Raw genomic sequence first — 16,698 nt, forward strand, 5'->3', positions numbered from 1 at the left:
CACTGACGCTCAGATTGCCAAAAATGCTTCATGTTTACAATATCCCAGATATCACTGTTGAAAACGCCCTAAAATGGAAGTCTTTCACCTCTAGTTCAGACAAAACAGCCCCACATTCACCTCCTTGCCCAGTCTGAACTTTTCTGCATTGTAGGTGGAAAACTGGTTGTCACTTTTCTGCCTCTAGATGGTACTTTTCACATGCTTTTTCAACTCACACTTTGAATATCCCAGTTATCCTGATAAAATACAGCATTTAACTTAGGAAGCCTTAGAAGACTTGATCAGTATTGAGAACAGAGTCACTCAAAGAAGACTGCATCAGAGCTGTGAAACAACTACAGAATTTGAGCATCTTTCTTTAAACTTACTTCAAATTTTGACCTTAACCAGCAAAACTCACAGCTTCATCTTGGATACTTTCTGAAATTTAGGATTATGTTATATTAATAATTCACGTCTTTCAGACTGTTGGATGAGAAGATGACAAGCTGAGGACCGTGTATTAGAGAATTGTATGATTATTCTGAGACAGCGAGCAGCCTGATCTCAAGTGGTTACAAAACGGAAGGTCCTGCTCTGGCAGCTTATTTGAAAGAAGTTTTTTAAATCTTAATGTGAGCTAGAGACTGATATTCCAGTGACAAGATCAGCTTTTAAATCTGTGCAGGACAGACTGAATTTATTACAAATCCTATTTGAAACCTGAGCACAGCTATGCTGGTGCAGAAACACATTTTTCTTTCCTTCTTGTTCCTGGGGGGATTAATCTGCTAGTGCCCTTTAGCTTTCGTCCAAGCTTTAGTTTATCTGTGTAGGTGACTGCATGGGAGGAGTTCAGCCAAGGTTCTGACCATTTTAACTATTCCCTTCCAAAATTTGCCTCCTCTTCCCATTTTTCTGTATAGGGGGAATAGTCATTCCCCCTTAATGTCGTTTATGGGTAGCAATGGAAATCTTTTCACCTTCATACAAGGCTTGACTATGGATCATAACATGCATTTTTTTTTTTTTTTTTTTTTTTTTTTTTTTTTTTAAGCCAGCATCCACTGAAGCACTTGTAAAATTCTCGTAACTCTTATCTTGGAAAACTATAATGTGCATTGTGGTGCTTCAGAACAAATTAAAAATTTGATTTTGTGAGTTACTGGAAAACCAAAGTTGTTAGAACTTTCTCAAGCAGTTGAATGTGCTCCTCTCAGGAAGACACCAGTTGCAGGTGCTTAGTGCCCTTCAGCTATTAATTTCAAAACAAAACATTGGGTTAAAAAAAGGATTAAAATCTGGATTTAACAGTGGATTAACCCACAACTTGCAACTGCTTTCAGATCTTGTTATGGTAAAGGCTATTTCCAATGTAATTTCCAGTGTATTCCAACTTCAGACAGGGATGGAGATGAACCACAGCACTGAGACAAATTTAGAACACTGGCTGTACTAGCATAAGGTGATATTGAACAGTCTCAGTGTCCTTTAGACAATATATATCCCAGCTAGGAGCTGAAGTTTCATTTGTTCAGCCAGATCACAAACAGTTTAAATTCTCTAATGTTCATGCGTAGCTGAAATCTCTTGGACCTTCAAGAACTTTCAAAACAATTTCCCTTTAGATCTGGCTGGTTAAAATACCAGTTCTGGTTAAAATACCAGATCTAATTTTTTAAGATACAAAAATTGTGTATTTGAGTGTGTGAAAACTGTAAGCGCCTGCTGCATAGTTTTAATTAAGTTTCCGTGGACTAAATTTAATTTTCTTCTTTTTCAGGACATTCTCTTGTACTTTGACATTTTTCAGGGGTAAAAATTGCTGTATTTGAATTATTGTCCCACTCTCAATACCACTGTTGCCAAAGATGGTCTACCAGTGAGACTGAGCATCTTCCCAGTAATTTTTAATGTAACAAAAAGTATTAAAGTAATATTTTTCACTTTTCTATGTAGAATTTGCTGCTGGGACATATTCTAAAATTGGCTCCACAGCCAATTCTAGTGCTCTGCTATCACACCAATGTAAACACCTTCATTTTAATAATGAAAACCTTTGTAAAAAGATGAAAATTGATGATTACTTCCCCCTCCCCTTTCTGCTAGCCCCAGATTCTCAGCACCGAATACACCAATTCTCAAAAACAGCATATAAGATATCTGTCACATAAGAATTCTGAAGAAGATTTCTGTCATATAAGAAATCTGTCACAGTTTTACCACAATGACAATGTATGTTTGATGTGTCATCTACAGGTAGTAAGCAGTAATTGCTCTCAGGAGACAAACAGTGTAGTATATAAAACCTACTGTGCAACTGAAATATGTTTTATTAAATGCAGGCATTAAAGGAGTGATGTGTTGGCTGCTCTTTGTGCTCTACACATTCCCGAATAGTTAGCTCAGGACTTCATAGTGTACAATCCTTTCCACAGAAACTTGAAACCCGTCAAAACATTTGCATTTCTTCAAGTAAAAGATGAACTGCTTTAGGGTAACTTCATTGATATCTCTTAGTATTTTTTTGGTCAGCTGGGGAGAGACTGTCATAAGTAATGTCAAACCTTGTTCATCTAAGGTAAGATTTTCAATTACTATGCTGAGATAAGATAATGAATACAGCTGAATAGTTTCTCAGAAAAGTGGCTGATGCTTTTTAAAATATAGACTGCTCTATTCAGGATAAGTATGAAAATACAGAAGAATCAGGTATTTTCAGATAGAGAAAAGAAGCTGTAGAAATTCAGTATATTAGGAGAAAAATATTGTCATAATGTCTTTTATCACAGCTCAGTGGTTAGGCCATATTTTTAATCCCATCTATATCACTGTAAAGGCAGAGTAACTCTTGGTCTTGGCAGCGTCACAGTTTTCACTTGAATTTCTGAGGTTAGATTTAATTGCCTCTTTTATGTTGGCATTTTAAAAACAATTATTGATTAAAATATTTTCTGAACAGTATTTAACTGAACAGCTGGTGAGTAGCTGTGGTAAAGCCCTGGAACAAAACTTGGTTTCAAGCAACTTATTTGTAAGTTTCAGTTGATCTATTTATAACTGTTATAGAATTTTTCTTCCTTTATTCTGTGTTTATTTCTATATTAAAGAAACATATTCTTTTAGATCTCTAGCATTTATTTATCTCTAATCACAAAAAGCAATTAAAATAATTCAGAAACTTTTTTTTTTCTTAAAATATCTTTGTTAATAATTTAATTTCTTTACTTATTTATTAATGTGTATTGATAATTAATTTATTTAGTTTCACTTTGAGAAAACAAAAATAGGAAAAAAAACTGTGTCAGTGTAGTGCCAAAACCAGAAGGAGAAACCTGAAGCAGGAAAGGAGAACAAGTATGCTGAAGATACAGTCAAGTCTAAATAAATTTTCATTTTCATTAAAATCCTTGCATTTCTATGGGTCCTATTTACATCTGAAAGTGCAGCATAGGAGCATGCCACAGTGCCTTCTGAGATTATGGAATTAAGAAACAAAGACAAAGGAAAATATGTTTCTTAGCCTTTATACAATGACACATATTTCAGGGATTACTTTTAGCTTTTCTTTAAGTGATGAATCAGAGAAATTCACTTATATCATATTACCTGGTACCGTGGAGGAAAAAATATTATATATGAAAGTACTGTTTTAAAATAACATTTATAGGTGCAGCAGTTTGAAACTACTTTTACCAATGCTTTTATTGTTACCATTTCAGATATTTTATCCCTGTAAATACAGTCCCTTTACTCTCTTCTCTGAAAGAGCACTTAAAATATTTTAAATGTTGGGTTTGTCTGCAAATCTATTTGGGACTACTCGTGTGCAATTAATAATTTGTGGAAGTATTTCCATGATCAGAGTCTAAGTCATGGATTTAGGGACTTTGTAGAGTAAAAGTGTTCTGGTAGTACGTGGTAAGTCCCAAAGTCCTCTCCTGTTGAGTGAAATTAACTTTGTTAGCATTTGAGATGTCTGTTGGGAGTGGTGGATGTAGTCTTCTTAAGTGAAAGCACTTGTGAGCTGTAGCTTCCAGTTCACAGTACTCACAGGTAGAGATACCACAGCAGAAATGTTGGTGGTATTTTTAAAATTGATAGAGGTTATTCTTTGCCTCTGATACTCTTGAGAGGTATGGCTAAGCAGAAGATACTTCATAGGCCTAGGTCTCAGCTCTGTCAAGTATTGCTTGATAAAGCATTTAAAAAAAAAAAAAAAAAGGTTTTAATGGAAGATCCATGGAGTAATCTGCTTCATTTTGGCAGACCGAGCTATTTAACATACATTTATGATCAATTTGTTTCCCCCTTCATTGTTTGGTACAACAGGGCACAAGGAATGTTGGAGCTGTGGAAAAACCACTCAAGGCAGAAGAGAAAAATAAATCCACAGACATTTCAAAACAAAAAGAACAATGCCTTGTACCATGTGATGTTCAAGCTAAAATTTTACGAGGGGAAAAACAGTACATGTGCAGTATGTATTCATAAAGAATACGCTCAACAACAAGCTATGCAATGCCATGCTACGCAATCCTCTGCTATGCTATGCTTTGCTGCGCCAATTTATTTTTTATTTTTCTTGAGCACATGTGACAGACTTTGACCCATCTACCCAAGGTGAATATTGTTCAAAAGATTTGGGGTGTTGTGTGCAGCTGGGATGACAAAGTTTATTGTAGTAGTTTCTTTTTATAATCATTGATGGGGACAAGCACATCCAGGCAACAACTTGCTCCATGTAAGTCTGTGTTGTCCTCTGAATGTCTGTAGCTCTCCCTTAAAGAGGAAGACTAGGGTGTCTGTCCCTCATTTAAATACCAATGTTAGGTGTCTGAAATTAAGTGAGAAGAAATTGTACTTCAGCTTGATGTCTGAGACACCTAGACAAAACTACATATCAACGGATGCTGTCTATCCATCCTCAGAAAAATTAGTCAAAATTCTTGTCTTTTTCATATGATTTTTAATATGTACTATTAACTATCTGGAAAATTATTATTATTATCATTATTATTGTTATTATTATTATTACTATTACTATTATTACTATTATTATTTTATTGTATTTTATTTTTAGCATCAGGGCAAAAAGCAGGAGCATGAGTAAATAGCATAGTGAATGAACGAAATTGTAGAATGGCAGGAAACCATGTCTATCCTTTATCAGGTACATTTATATTTCTGTTGTATCCACTAACTGGTTATCTGAGTAGCAAAATATGAAATTCTTTAAACCTTATGAAGAGTCATCTTTTCTTAAGATGTCTGCACTGCAACAAGTGAGGCTGAGGTATTAGCATATTTGTATCTAATCTTTGGTCTCTGTACTACTTTAATTTCACTTTTTGGTACCCTAAGGTTAAACACCTTCAATATTCACTTAGATATCATAAATAAGCATGCCATTATTTGGTCAAGAATATTTCTAATTTGTGCTAATGAAGTAGGTGAACATATTTCTTTCAAAGGAAATTTACAGAACTCTCTTGTTGAATATGCAAGAAGCACAAAAAAGTTGGTGAGAAACATGATGGATGATCAACAGTCTTCCTTGGATTACCTTTCTAATCAGGTATTCTTTATCATAAGGATTTTTATTATTATTTAGCACTACACTTATTGTCTTATGGAGGAAAAATATATTTTTTATTTATTTTATCATTAGAACAGTAGAATTAGAATTTCTATCACCATCACTTGTACTTTGGGTAAGGTGTGAGTTCCATTTCTATAAGGAGTGATTAGCACTGAATATGAGCCAGCAGTGTGCTTAGGTGGCCGAAAAGGCCAACAGCATCCTGGCTTGTATAAGAAGCAGTGTGGCCAGCAGGTCTAGGGAAGTGATTGTCCCCCTGTACTTGGCTCTGGTGAGGCCGCACCTCGAGTACTGTGTTCAGTTTTGGGCCCCTCGCTACAAGAAGGACATGGAGGTGCTCGAGCGAGTCCAGAGAAGGGCGATGAAGCTGGTGAGGGGCCTGGAGAACAAGTCCTACGAGGAGTGGCTGAGGGAGCTGGGCTTGTTCAGCCTGGAGAAAAGGAGGCTCAGGGGCGACCTTATCTTTATAAGGTCGACCTTATCTTTATAAATACATTAAAGGAGGCTGTAACAAGGTGGGGGTTGGTCTATTCTCCCACGTGCCTGGTGACAGGATGAGGGGGAATGGGCTAAAGTTGCACCAGGGGTGTTTTAGGTTGGATATTAGGAAGAACTTTACTGAGAAGGTTGTTAGGCATTGGAATGGGCTGCCCAGGGAAGTGGTGGAGTCCCCATCCCTGGAGGTTTTTAAAAGACGTTTAGATGTAGAGCTTAGGGATATGGTTTAGTGGAGGACTTGTTAGTGTTAGGTCAGAGGTTGGACTCGATAATCTCGAGGTCTCTTCCAACCTAGAAAATTCTGTGATTCTGTGAAAAAGAGCTTCCTACGAATATAAAGTTTCTCACTGCATCATATTTAAAAATATTTTATTTAAACTTGCAGGTGAATGAACTCATGAACAGAGTTCTTCTTTTGAATGCAGAAGTTTTGAGAAAGCATTTGGATCCACTTCCTTACAAAGCAGTTCAATCTCATGGCAAGTATTTTTCACATTTAGTCTTGACCTCCTCCTTTTTTATCTTTGAGAGTATTTTAACTAAGAACAAGTTAAAGCAAAACCAAACAATTATAACATGTACAGTATTTATTCTGTGTTAGTATGCACACATAAAATCTGGAAAATTTGTGAACTATGTAAGAATCTATGTAAGAACAGGTTTAAATTATTCGCAAGCTGATAATTGTGGGCATTCTGTTTAGCATCTTGTTGATTTTTATGGAAAATACCAAGCATGATCATCAGTTCATCAGTTCATGTCTCATGTTCCTAACCAGTACTTTCTTTTGTAATGAAATAATTGTGCTCACCATTTGCAATACCCATTTTTCAAATGAAATGGAAGTCATTTCTACACTGTTCATCTTTATAGTGTCTAGCCCAACTACAGGAAACATTACCTCTAAGCACTCCCCCTAGCCTTAGGAACTGCTTCCTTGAGTCTAACACAGACCAGGCTTAACACTTAGAAGCAAAGGACATTTTATATAAACATTATGATGTGAAAGCTTTTATAAATATAGATACAAATATTTCCAGGAAGAAGACATTCTTCCCTGGATAATTTGTGTTTTTACTCTGTACAAGTGTTGCCCAAATACAATCTGTAAAATAAGACCCGGTTATAAAATCTTTACTTTCTGTATCATATCAGCTGAGATGAGATAGAACTTTCTCAATAGAATGCAATTTATTCTTCTTTCCAAGCTTAATGGAGTTCAGAGAATTTTCATTTATAAGGTAAATTCATGACAAAACATGATTCTAAGTTTTCATGACAATATTTGAGTGATTATGTCATTCATAAGTTCCCAACAAAATTAATATTTCTGTGCTTAAGCTGTATTTTTTTAACATGTTGTGCTAACAAGCTTCATCAAATACTTTGTTCTCTAGGGTTGGATTGCACTGATATTAAAGATACCATCGGTTCTGTTTCAAAAACTCCAACTGGTCTGTACATTATTCATCCAGAAGGATCAAATTATCCTTTTGAGGTAATGAATTTATCTCTCACGATAGTCACAATTTACTTAAGAATATGCACTTAGAATATATTTAATAGATTTAAAGTGTTTTCCTTGACAGTATCCCAACATATGAATAAGAAGTTTATCAAAACATCCAAATGTGCCTGCCTTTACTATAATTTGGAAATTTTTCTCTGTTTCTACAAAGAAATTTAATCTCTCATAATATCCCCTCATCAGTTTTCAAATACAGTGAAAAATATACAGAAGAGAAAAATTGAAGAAAATTTCAAGCCTCCCTTTTGGACATTGAAAAATGCTGTTCTCTTCTATGTTAGAGGTGGAAAGTGAAGAGCCAAAAGTCTGATCCATTTGGACCTAAAATTGGACTTCTTGCTTTGCTGGACAACTGTATAGTGTTGCCTTCTCTTGAGAGGCGATGTTGGTATCTATACCTTGGACTATGATATTTCCTGGGCATCTTAATGTAGGTGTTGATGTACATCTGCTAGAGAAATAGGTGCTTAGCTTTTGTCTGAGCATTATCATTACTCAGTCTTAAGGCAGAGAGCGTCTAAACTTATAGTCTTCATATCCAGTCATTGTAGGACATACATACTTAAAATGAAGAAAAAAAGGATGAAGTGCAGCATGAAGTCATGTTTCCTATGACCAGATCCATGAAACCATAAAGAAAACATTTTTTTTTGTCAGTTTATTTTTATTTTGGGTTGTTCTACTTAGGAATTCCTTATGCATAGTGGGAAGGCAGATATGGCAGTTACAAACTTTCAATTTTGCAGTACATGCTGGGGTCATTACTTTTTGGAGAAAAAAAAATATGTGGAGTTTTAGCCAGTTAATAAATAGCAAAATTTAATATCAAACTTTAAAGTCCTCCTTTATATATAACAAAGGAAGGATGAATCCCTTTATCTCTAGCCAGCTGGAAACCTACAAAATGCTATGAAAAAGAGCTCAGAGTTGTTATGAAAAGGCTTCAGAAGTATCTTGGGATCTCAAAAGACATAATGGATTTGGTTCTGTAGACCCCTGATAGAAAAGCCTGTTGCTTGCTCTATACAATGCAGCGAGCTCAAGGCGAATATCTGTAGCTCATCAGCAAGTTCATTCCAGGTAAAATAAAGGCAAAGACATGTAGAAGTGTTTGCAGAATAATCACACTTATAAGTATGCAGAAAATACTCTCTGCCTCACCTCTGCTGAACCATAGCACAAAATGCATCTGCTTTCTTCTGGATTGAGGGGTATCGTGTTGAGGAAATATTCATACCTCACCCAAATTACTTTTACTGAGAGATGGTATGGCTTTTCTGTCTATGTGAGAAAAGTGATTTCTTGGTCTAGTCATAGCTTTTGGCAAATACATGTGAAATGGTAAAGCTCCTTTCACTTCAAAAGTATGTTTATCATTTTTCCACATTTGAAGTTACTGCCAGTGTCTAAGGAACCAAGAATCAGTTATTATGTGGAAAGGTTCCCTAAGGAGAACAAGAAACAAAAGGAAAAATAATAATTTGATTAAAACCACAAGGTAACAATAAATAATAAGAAATCTCTGCACTCATGAAATGAGTGTCTCATTTCTTGTCTGGTAGATGTTACACAGAAATTAAAAGATAGTGCCAAAAATTCTTGGAGAAAAATATCTAAAGGATGTGGTGTGTTCCCTACAGAATGTTATTTTAAGGAAAACTGTTTAAGGTATTTTTAACATGTGTTGAAGCATACAAAGAGTACAAGAGAAATTCTGGATGAACAAAAACAATCAAGAAATTAAAATATAAACAATAAATTGTTATGCTTTTAAGAGGTTGATACCCATGCATTTTGGAAGATTTAAAGACTAGCAAAATAAGAAAAATACAAACAGGTAGAAAATCATATTAAGAAAATAATAATAATAATAATAATAATAATAATAATAATAATAATAATAATAACAACAATAATAATAATAGTAATAATAATAATAAAAACAGAAAAGAAAGTATGAAACAATTTGTTTAAATGAGGACCTTTTTAGCAATGGAAAATTAGCTGCCCCTTAAATGTATCTGAAATCAAAACAAAATTTCTCTAGAATAATTTGCATATATAGATAAATAAAGAAAATTATTTTAGAAATTTCTCATGATCTCATGACTTCATGTTTGAAATGCCATGTTTTCAAAAGTGAGCATAGGTTTTAGGTGTTTAACTTGAACTAATATAAAACTGAATTCAGGGAGTAATAATATGCAGTTTTGGTGTGAGCTGCAGGTTCTTCTTGTCATCTCAGAAAATTAGGCCTTTTGTCTGAGCATCCAAACACGAGGCAATTAAAAACAGTTTCTCTTCTGGAAAATTGAATCATTCTCACTTTCTGATTCCTTTCCTTGTAAGTAAATTTAAATCGATGACACTTCCAGGGTGGTCAGTGAAACTACAGTTGTTTGTAATATACTTCTTATGTACACTAAAGGTGGAAAGGGAAAATATTCAGTAGAAGCAACTTCTTGGTCATTTAGTTGAAATTGTACCTGTCACAGTCATGCCCTGGATACCTTGCATGATATGGGACATAAAACAAACTGTAAAGTGGATTAATGATTACAAGGCTTTAAGAAAGAAACCTGTCACATCATTTCCAGCATATAAGGAATTAAGAAATACTGCAATGACAATTTTTTGTGTACCTATTTCATGTTCTTGCTTAGCTGCAGTATGTTTAGGTGCCATATCTAAATAATCGGCTGATGATCTTTCATGTAGACCCAAATCTGTTCCTTCTGAGAATTATCACCATTCCCACTGATTTATACTTGATCAGAGTTTGATGTTGTGACTAACTGGGCTCCTCTTCTGTTTCTGATTGATAGTGAGAAGAGTAGCCAAGCATGCAATCCTCTTCTCAAGACAATGGATGAGTCAGTAGGATTATTTTTAATGCATTTTAGGTATCTGTATCTAAACACTCATTTTGGAGTCATACATATTTCTTTTTATTCCAGTTCCACCTCCCCTGGGTGACTGAAATAAACACATGATTCTCCAGGGAGTAAAGCCAATCATTTTCCAGCTGTACTTTCATGCACATGACCTTTACTATGATTCATTCAATATTTGGGTTATAAGAATTGCTCAGAGCATCCAATGGCATTGACTTGCTTGAGAATCCAAGACTGTCCAAGTTGCATTAATTAGACCAAATTGCAGCTTCGTTGCCTGCCTGTCTTTCATAGATGTTAAGTCACAGAAGGTCTGAGTGTGATGTTGATGTGCTCCTGCCAAAGGAAGAGTCTTTTGTTTCATGCCAAGTGTCTGAGTGGTACAAACCATGCAGGTGCAACATACAAAACTCAGACTGCTCCTTAGGCGGTTGCACTGTCTAAACATGCAATATGCACCTCTCTATATTAGGATGTCAAGAATGTTTAATTCCTGTTAGGCCTGGTGAAGCACTGGCACTGAGGATATACACGAAAAATATCCAAAGTGACTGTGATGCATTGCACTTAGCTTTGGGCACTTAAGTGAAACCCATAGAGTGCAGCCAAGAGTCTAAGGACCCTTTCTGTAGACTGTAGGAGGTTTCTGCCACCTGCAGAGGGTGATTTAGATCTTGGTTTCCCAGAGCCACGGTATGAATGCCACTTCTCTCTAGATGGGGGATTAGAGGGGAGACAAGCACAATTAGGTGCCCAATTTAGGGAACTCAATTACATGTCTAAAGTTAAATGGGCTGAGGAGAAAATGTGCCACGTAACGTGATACTCCATAGTAGAGCAGAGAACAGGTAGACCATTGCCATTTGACATAGCATTGGGCACAAATTTTAGTGATGTCTCATAAAGCAAAGAATTTGAGAGTCGATTTGGTGTATTCAGTGGGACTGCTCAGTTACAGGCTGTTAAATGTTCATATTGAGACTTTCCTGGATTGGGGCCCCTTTTGATGTAGAGTTTTCCACTGTTCCAGCATAAATGATTATATACTGGCTTATCACTATCACTTTTTCCATTCCCTCACCTTTTAAGGGCTCTGCATCTCCCAGGGATCACAAAGACAGCCTTTCTTGGGAGGAAAGTATAATGGTAGGGGAGAACACAAAAGAAGCAGTGTCTATTTTGCTTTGTTGAAATAAAGGTATATTCAGTATTAGTGCTTCTATCTGTAAGTTTTTGCATAAGTAATACATGCTGTTGCATGTTGCTTCCACTTCATGGTTTTATTAATATACATTAACAATTATGAAAGTGCATTTTTTACATCTGATGTGAACAGACACTTGCATGCAACAGTTTGCACTGGTTGAGGAAGTCTCCAAATGCAGCAGACTAAAAAGAACATAAAGGAAAATACTCCAGGTTAATTACTTAATTTTGTTCAAGATTTTTTGTTAAAATAATTGGAAGGTACATTGTTTAGCAAGAATCAGAATAGTCCACCTTTATTGCATTTAAATGTTATTTACTTCTTCATAGCTGCTTCAAGAATACTTAATAGTATCTATGTTTATGTTAGGTTTTGTGTGACATGGATTTTCAAGGAGGTGGATGGACTGTAGTTCAGAAAAGAACCGATGGAATCATTACATTTCAGAGAACATGGTCTGAATATCTGGATGGATTTGGTGACCTATCTGGTATTAATTTTAGATACTCTTAAGTACTTTGGATCCAGTGTTTTTGCTGTCTTTATGTAAGCTACATTTACACTAACTTGTATGGTTTTTAGGAGTATGGAGAATAAAGTTCTTGTTTCTTAAGAAGTATTCTAGTTATACTTCTAGTTAGAGTTTGTTTGTTTGTTTTATTTTCCCTCTCCATCAAATCTATTCTCTAATCTTCTCAATGATGACATCACCCTACAGGAATCTTTAACCATTGTATTCTGCTCACAAGAAGTGTTTAATATGTTGCAATATTTTCATCCTGAAATATGTATAAGTTGCATTTTCCCCATTTTTTTTTTTCAGGTTTAAAAAGGCCTTATGTGGTTTTAATAATGCTTGCAAAATATTTCCCTGAAGGAAAGAAAAAACAGTAATATTACACCATTAGGAATGGTTAGAAAGAGAATGGATATATTTCAGTACCTAATACCAACACAATTGTGGTATTATTTTGTTTAGTGCCACCTCTCATCCAGCTAACCTAAAAACAGCTGCTTTTTCAGGATATCGTCTGGGATTGCAATGAAACACACACATTTTCAACTATAGAAATAAGTTCAAATCACATGGAGCAACCTTTCATGGAAAAAAGCATGATTTACAGGGGCAGCAAATCTCGAGAACAGGGTTTGAGCTTTGTTGCGTTTCATACAATTCTATCATTTGTTTCTCAGTATTGCCTCTAGGAGCACTACTGAGTTCTATTTAGTCACGAGGACCTTTAGCACTTCTAGTTCTTGTACTCTTCTGAAGCAGGCTGGAGATGAACATTTGAAAGTCATCATGTGTACAGTGTTCTAAAATTGTTGCTGAGGAAAGCAATGATACAGGCATATGAATTCTTTCATGGATTTTCCCAGTGAAGTAAGGAGACCACTCATTAGTCTTTCAAATGGACATATGCCCATCAGACAATTTTTATTACACTTGGTTCAGGAACAAAAATAGGAAAACTAGAAGACACTACACTTTTTGTTTCTAGAAATTTATTGACTATACATTATATTCCTGTTTTAGGGGAATTTTGGCTTGGATTGAGGAAGATTTTTCATATAGTAAACCAAAAAGCAACTAGTTTCAGTCTTTATGTGGATTTGGAATCAGAAAATGACAAGCATGCCTATGCAGCATATGATGGATTTTGGATAGAGGATGAAGCATGTTCTTTTAAAATCCATTTGGGGCATTATTCAGGAAATGCTGGTAAGAACTTCCTTCTTTAATGCATTTAAAGATTTCTCTAATTTTGTTTTGCCTCATGTTTACTAATATGCAAGAATATTCACTTATTATCAAAGTAATAGTTATTCTCTGAAACTGTTGGTGCCTTATTCTGCCTGTAAGAAACATTATTTTTTAGTAAGATAATAGAACCAGTAATCACTGACGTGTGTGTTTAAACAATTCAGTTTCATCTCATGACTCACTCTGGAACTTTGGGCACATTCCTGGAAAATCTTCAGTTAACAGCTCTTCTCATTTCTTTTATCTTTTTTTTTACTGTCTTTGAGGACAGAAGCATTTACCTTCAGAGTTAGTGTGTATCACTAAGAGCAACAGGAAGGTAAAGGTGTTCCATCACCTCTTCCATACTTCTGAGTATTTTATATTTTTCTTTACCTGTGTCTTCAACACATTACCGATTCATTAGTGCTGTCTTGAACTGCTTTTGAGCAAATCTGTTTTTCTGGTAATTTTAGAGGAAAAGTTTGTAGTGTTTCTCCATAAATAACTCCTTTATCATCATTCTGTTTTATCTTTTGCACTTAGGTGATGCCTTTAGAGGATACAGAAAAGAAGATAATCAGAATTCAATGCCTTTCAGCACATTTGATGTTGATAATGATGGGTGTAGGCCAGTGTGCACTATTAAACAACAGCCTGTAAAGAGCTGCAGTAACTTCAGTGAGAGCACTGGATGGTGGTTCAACCAGTGTGGCCTTGCAAATCTTAATGGTGTTCATCGTTACACAGGTAGATTTCTTGCAACTGGGATTCACTGGGATACGTGGACAGTAAACAACAAACCTGTCAAAATTAAATCAGTTTCAATGAAAATTCGGAGAACCTTTAATCCATATTTCAATTAACCCATGAAAATAGAAATGCCTTTCTTCTAGCAGTTATGTGGGAAAATATATCACTGCAAATTAACACTTTTCATTTTCAGTAAAATAGTTCAGTCTTAAAACATTATTAGATATTTGCATAATACAGTTACTCATTTTTATTATGAAATGTCAGCATTTGTAGTGTTCCCATTTGAGTGAGAAGGCCCTAAGAAAAGGATTTTCAGAAAAAAAATGAAGCTTAGTGTTTGTCAGCTTTTGTTTAACTGCTTCTTACGCAATCTCAGTAAGTGGAAAAATTATAATAAGGACAGTAATTCTGACTTTTGAATGTGTTTCTTCTATGCTCTTTGCATATCTGAATTGCCAAGAAATTGCAAGAAGTTTTCTTTAAAGCATCATATACCTGTCACTCCAGTAATCATATTTTGGAAAAATACCTTTTTTTTTTTTCACCTTAGGTTGGTTTTCCATAACCAGCTCTTCTTTCTATATTCCTTATCAAGCAAGATTACACTGGCTCATGTCAGAGCATATGTAAGGTTTCTTACTTGTATACCTTGTAATACCTTATCTGTATAAAATCAGGCCCTGAGAGTATTTTATGGACCCTGAGCACTCTGTACTCTCAGGATCTGTTTTATACAAGTAAGGTAGATCCTGATGTGCAAGAACTATGGTCTGTTTTATACTTAAGTTTCATAGTCAACGTTTCATATTTGGGTTTTTACTCTTCCATTACGATTCGTCTCTTTCACAATTCACTGAAAATGGACAATTGTTTTCGAAGAAAATGTATGACATTTCATGTAACCTTTGGAATTTTAATATTTGGATATATGGGCACAGTCTTGTCTTTTTCATTCTTATTGGTATTTACTTTGTGAATGTTAATGTAATAATGAACAAAAAATTGGAGTAGTGTAAATACATTTTAAATTAAGCAGTGTGAAATGTTTGAATTCCTATCAATAAAAATGGAATAATATCAATAAAAATGTGAATATTGTCTGTACAGCAGTGTTTCATGAACTCAGCACCTATTCTGTAGAAACTGAGCACAGTGTTTTTCATTTCTGCTTCAGTTTCAGCAGGTTAGCTCTGTAGCAACATGTGGAATTAAATCAGTTAAAAACTATAGTCTTCATTTTTACTGTCTCACACTTTCTATAAGCATTAGGACAGTGACTGCAAACCATCTTCAGTTCAGAATCGCAGAATCTCTCTTTCCAGTAGCTCCACGTCCCTCTTGTACTGGGGAGCCTAGCGATGAGCACAGGACTCCAGGAGTGGCCTCAAGAGTGCTTCTTTGAGGGGAAGGATCACCTCTCTGGACCTGCTGGTGATACTTTTGCCTAATGCAGCCCAGGATGCTGTCAGGGTTCTTTGCTGCACAGGCATGTTGCTGGCTCTTGTTCAACTCGGTGCCCACCAGGACCCCCAGGTCCCTTTCTGCTTTTCTGGTTCCCACCTAGGTGCACCCCAGCATGTCCTGGTGCCTGGGGTTGTTCTTCCCCAGGTTCAGGACTCTGCATTTCTCCTTGTTGAGCTCCACGAGGTTGCTGTCAGCCCCCTTCTCCAGCCTGTTGAGATCCCTATGGATGGCAGCATGGGCCTCTGGTGTATCCACCAGTCCCCCATGTTTTGTGTCATCTGCAAACTTGCTGTGGGTACGCTTTGCTCCGTTATCTGGATGATTAGTGAAGATGCTAAACAGGACTGGACACAGTATTGACCCTTGGTCACTTGACACTGCTACTAACTGGCCTTCATCCAGATTTTGTGTCACCCTCTGGCCTCCACCATTTCTCCAGTTTTCTATCCACTTCATTGTCTGCCCATCCAGCTCATCTATGACAGTCTTATGGTAGACAGTGTCAAAGGCCTTAGTGAAGTCTGAGTAAACTACATCCACTGCTCTATCCTCAACTACCAGGCTGGTCATTTCCTTATAGAAGCTTATCAGGTTGGTTAGGAATGACATACTCTTGGTGAATCCACGATGATTTTCTTCTCTTTCATGTGCCTAGAACTGTTTTCCAGGATTAGCTGCTCCACTACCTTCCCAGGGGTCAAGGTGAAGCTGACCATCCAGTTCCCCAGGTCTTCCTTGACCTTCTTGAAGGTCAGAGTGTCATCAGAGTGACATTTGCGTTCCTCCAGTCTTTGGGCACTTCTCCCTTTCACCATGATTGAAGATGAGACTGAAGTGGCCTCGTAATCACATCTGCCAGCTCCCTCAGCACTCATGGGTGCATCACATCAGGATCCATGGGCTTAGGAATATACAGTTTGCTCAAGTGTCCCCTCACCTGATCCTTGCTCCAGTCTTTTCCACCTGGTTTCTGGGACCTGAGATTCCTGAAGGCCAGTCTTACTGATAAAGACTGAGACAAGG

General features: G+C 36.2%; 1 protein-coding gene across 4 annotated transcripts; it reads left to right on the forward strand.

Moving 5' to 3' along the window:
• Positions 1 to 1,119: 1,119 nt before the first annotated feature.
• ANGPTL5 (angiopoietin like 5) lies at positions 1,120 to 15,362 on the forward strand. 4 transcript variants are annotated; one of them, XM_038176086.2, is made up of 9 exons: positions 1,120 to 2,563; positions 2,945 to 3,016; positions 4,315 to 4,462; positions 5,436 to 5,560; positions 6,468 to 6,561; positions 7,480 to 7,580; positions 12,081 to 12,201; positions 13,249 to 13,434; positions 14,002 to 15,362. In XM_038176086.2, the coding sequence occupies exons 1-9, from the start codon at positions 2,465 to 2,467 to the stop codon at positions 14,319 to 14,321; spliced, it is 1,266 nt and encodes a 421-aa protein (XP_038032014.1). In that variant the 5' UTR covers positions 1,120 to 2,464; the 3' UTR covers positions 14,322 to 15,362. The 4 variants fall into 4 exon arrangements, with proteins under 4 accessions (XP_038032014.1, XP_012961442.1, XP_038032026.1 ...); XM_013105988.5 differs by having other exon boundaries at positions 1,126 to 2,563; positions 5,457 to 5,560; positions 14,002 to 15,357; XM_038176098.2 differs by lacking the exon at positions 2,945 to 3,016 and having other exon boundaries at positions 1,130 to 2,563; positions 14,002 to 15,355.
• Positions 15,363 to 16,698: the final 1,336 nt, after the last annotated feature.

The sequence above is a fragment of the Anas platyrhynchos genome, chromosome 1 (assembly GCF_047663525.1).
Source record: "Anas platyrhynchos isolate ZD024472 breed Pekin duck chromosome 1, IASCAAS_PekinDuck_T2T, whole genome shotgun sequence".
In the NCBI taxonomy this organism is placed as follows: Eukaryota; Metazoa; Chordata; class Aves; order Anseriformes; family Anatidae; genus Anas; species Anas platyrhynchos.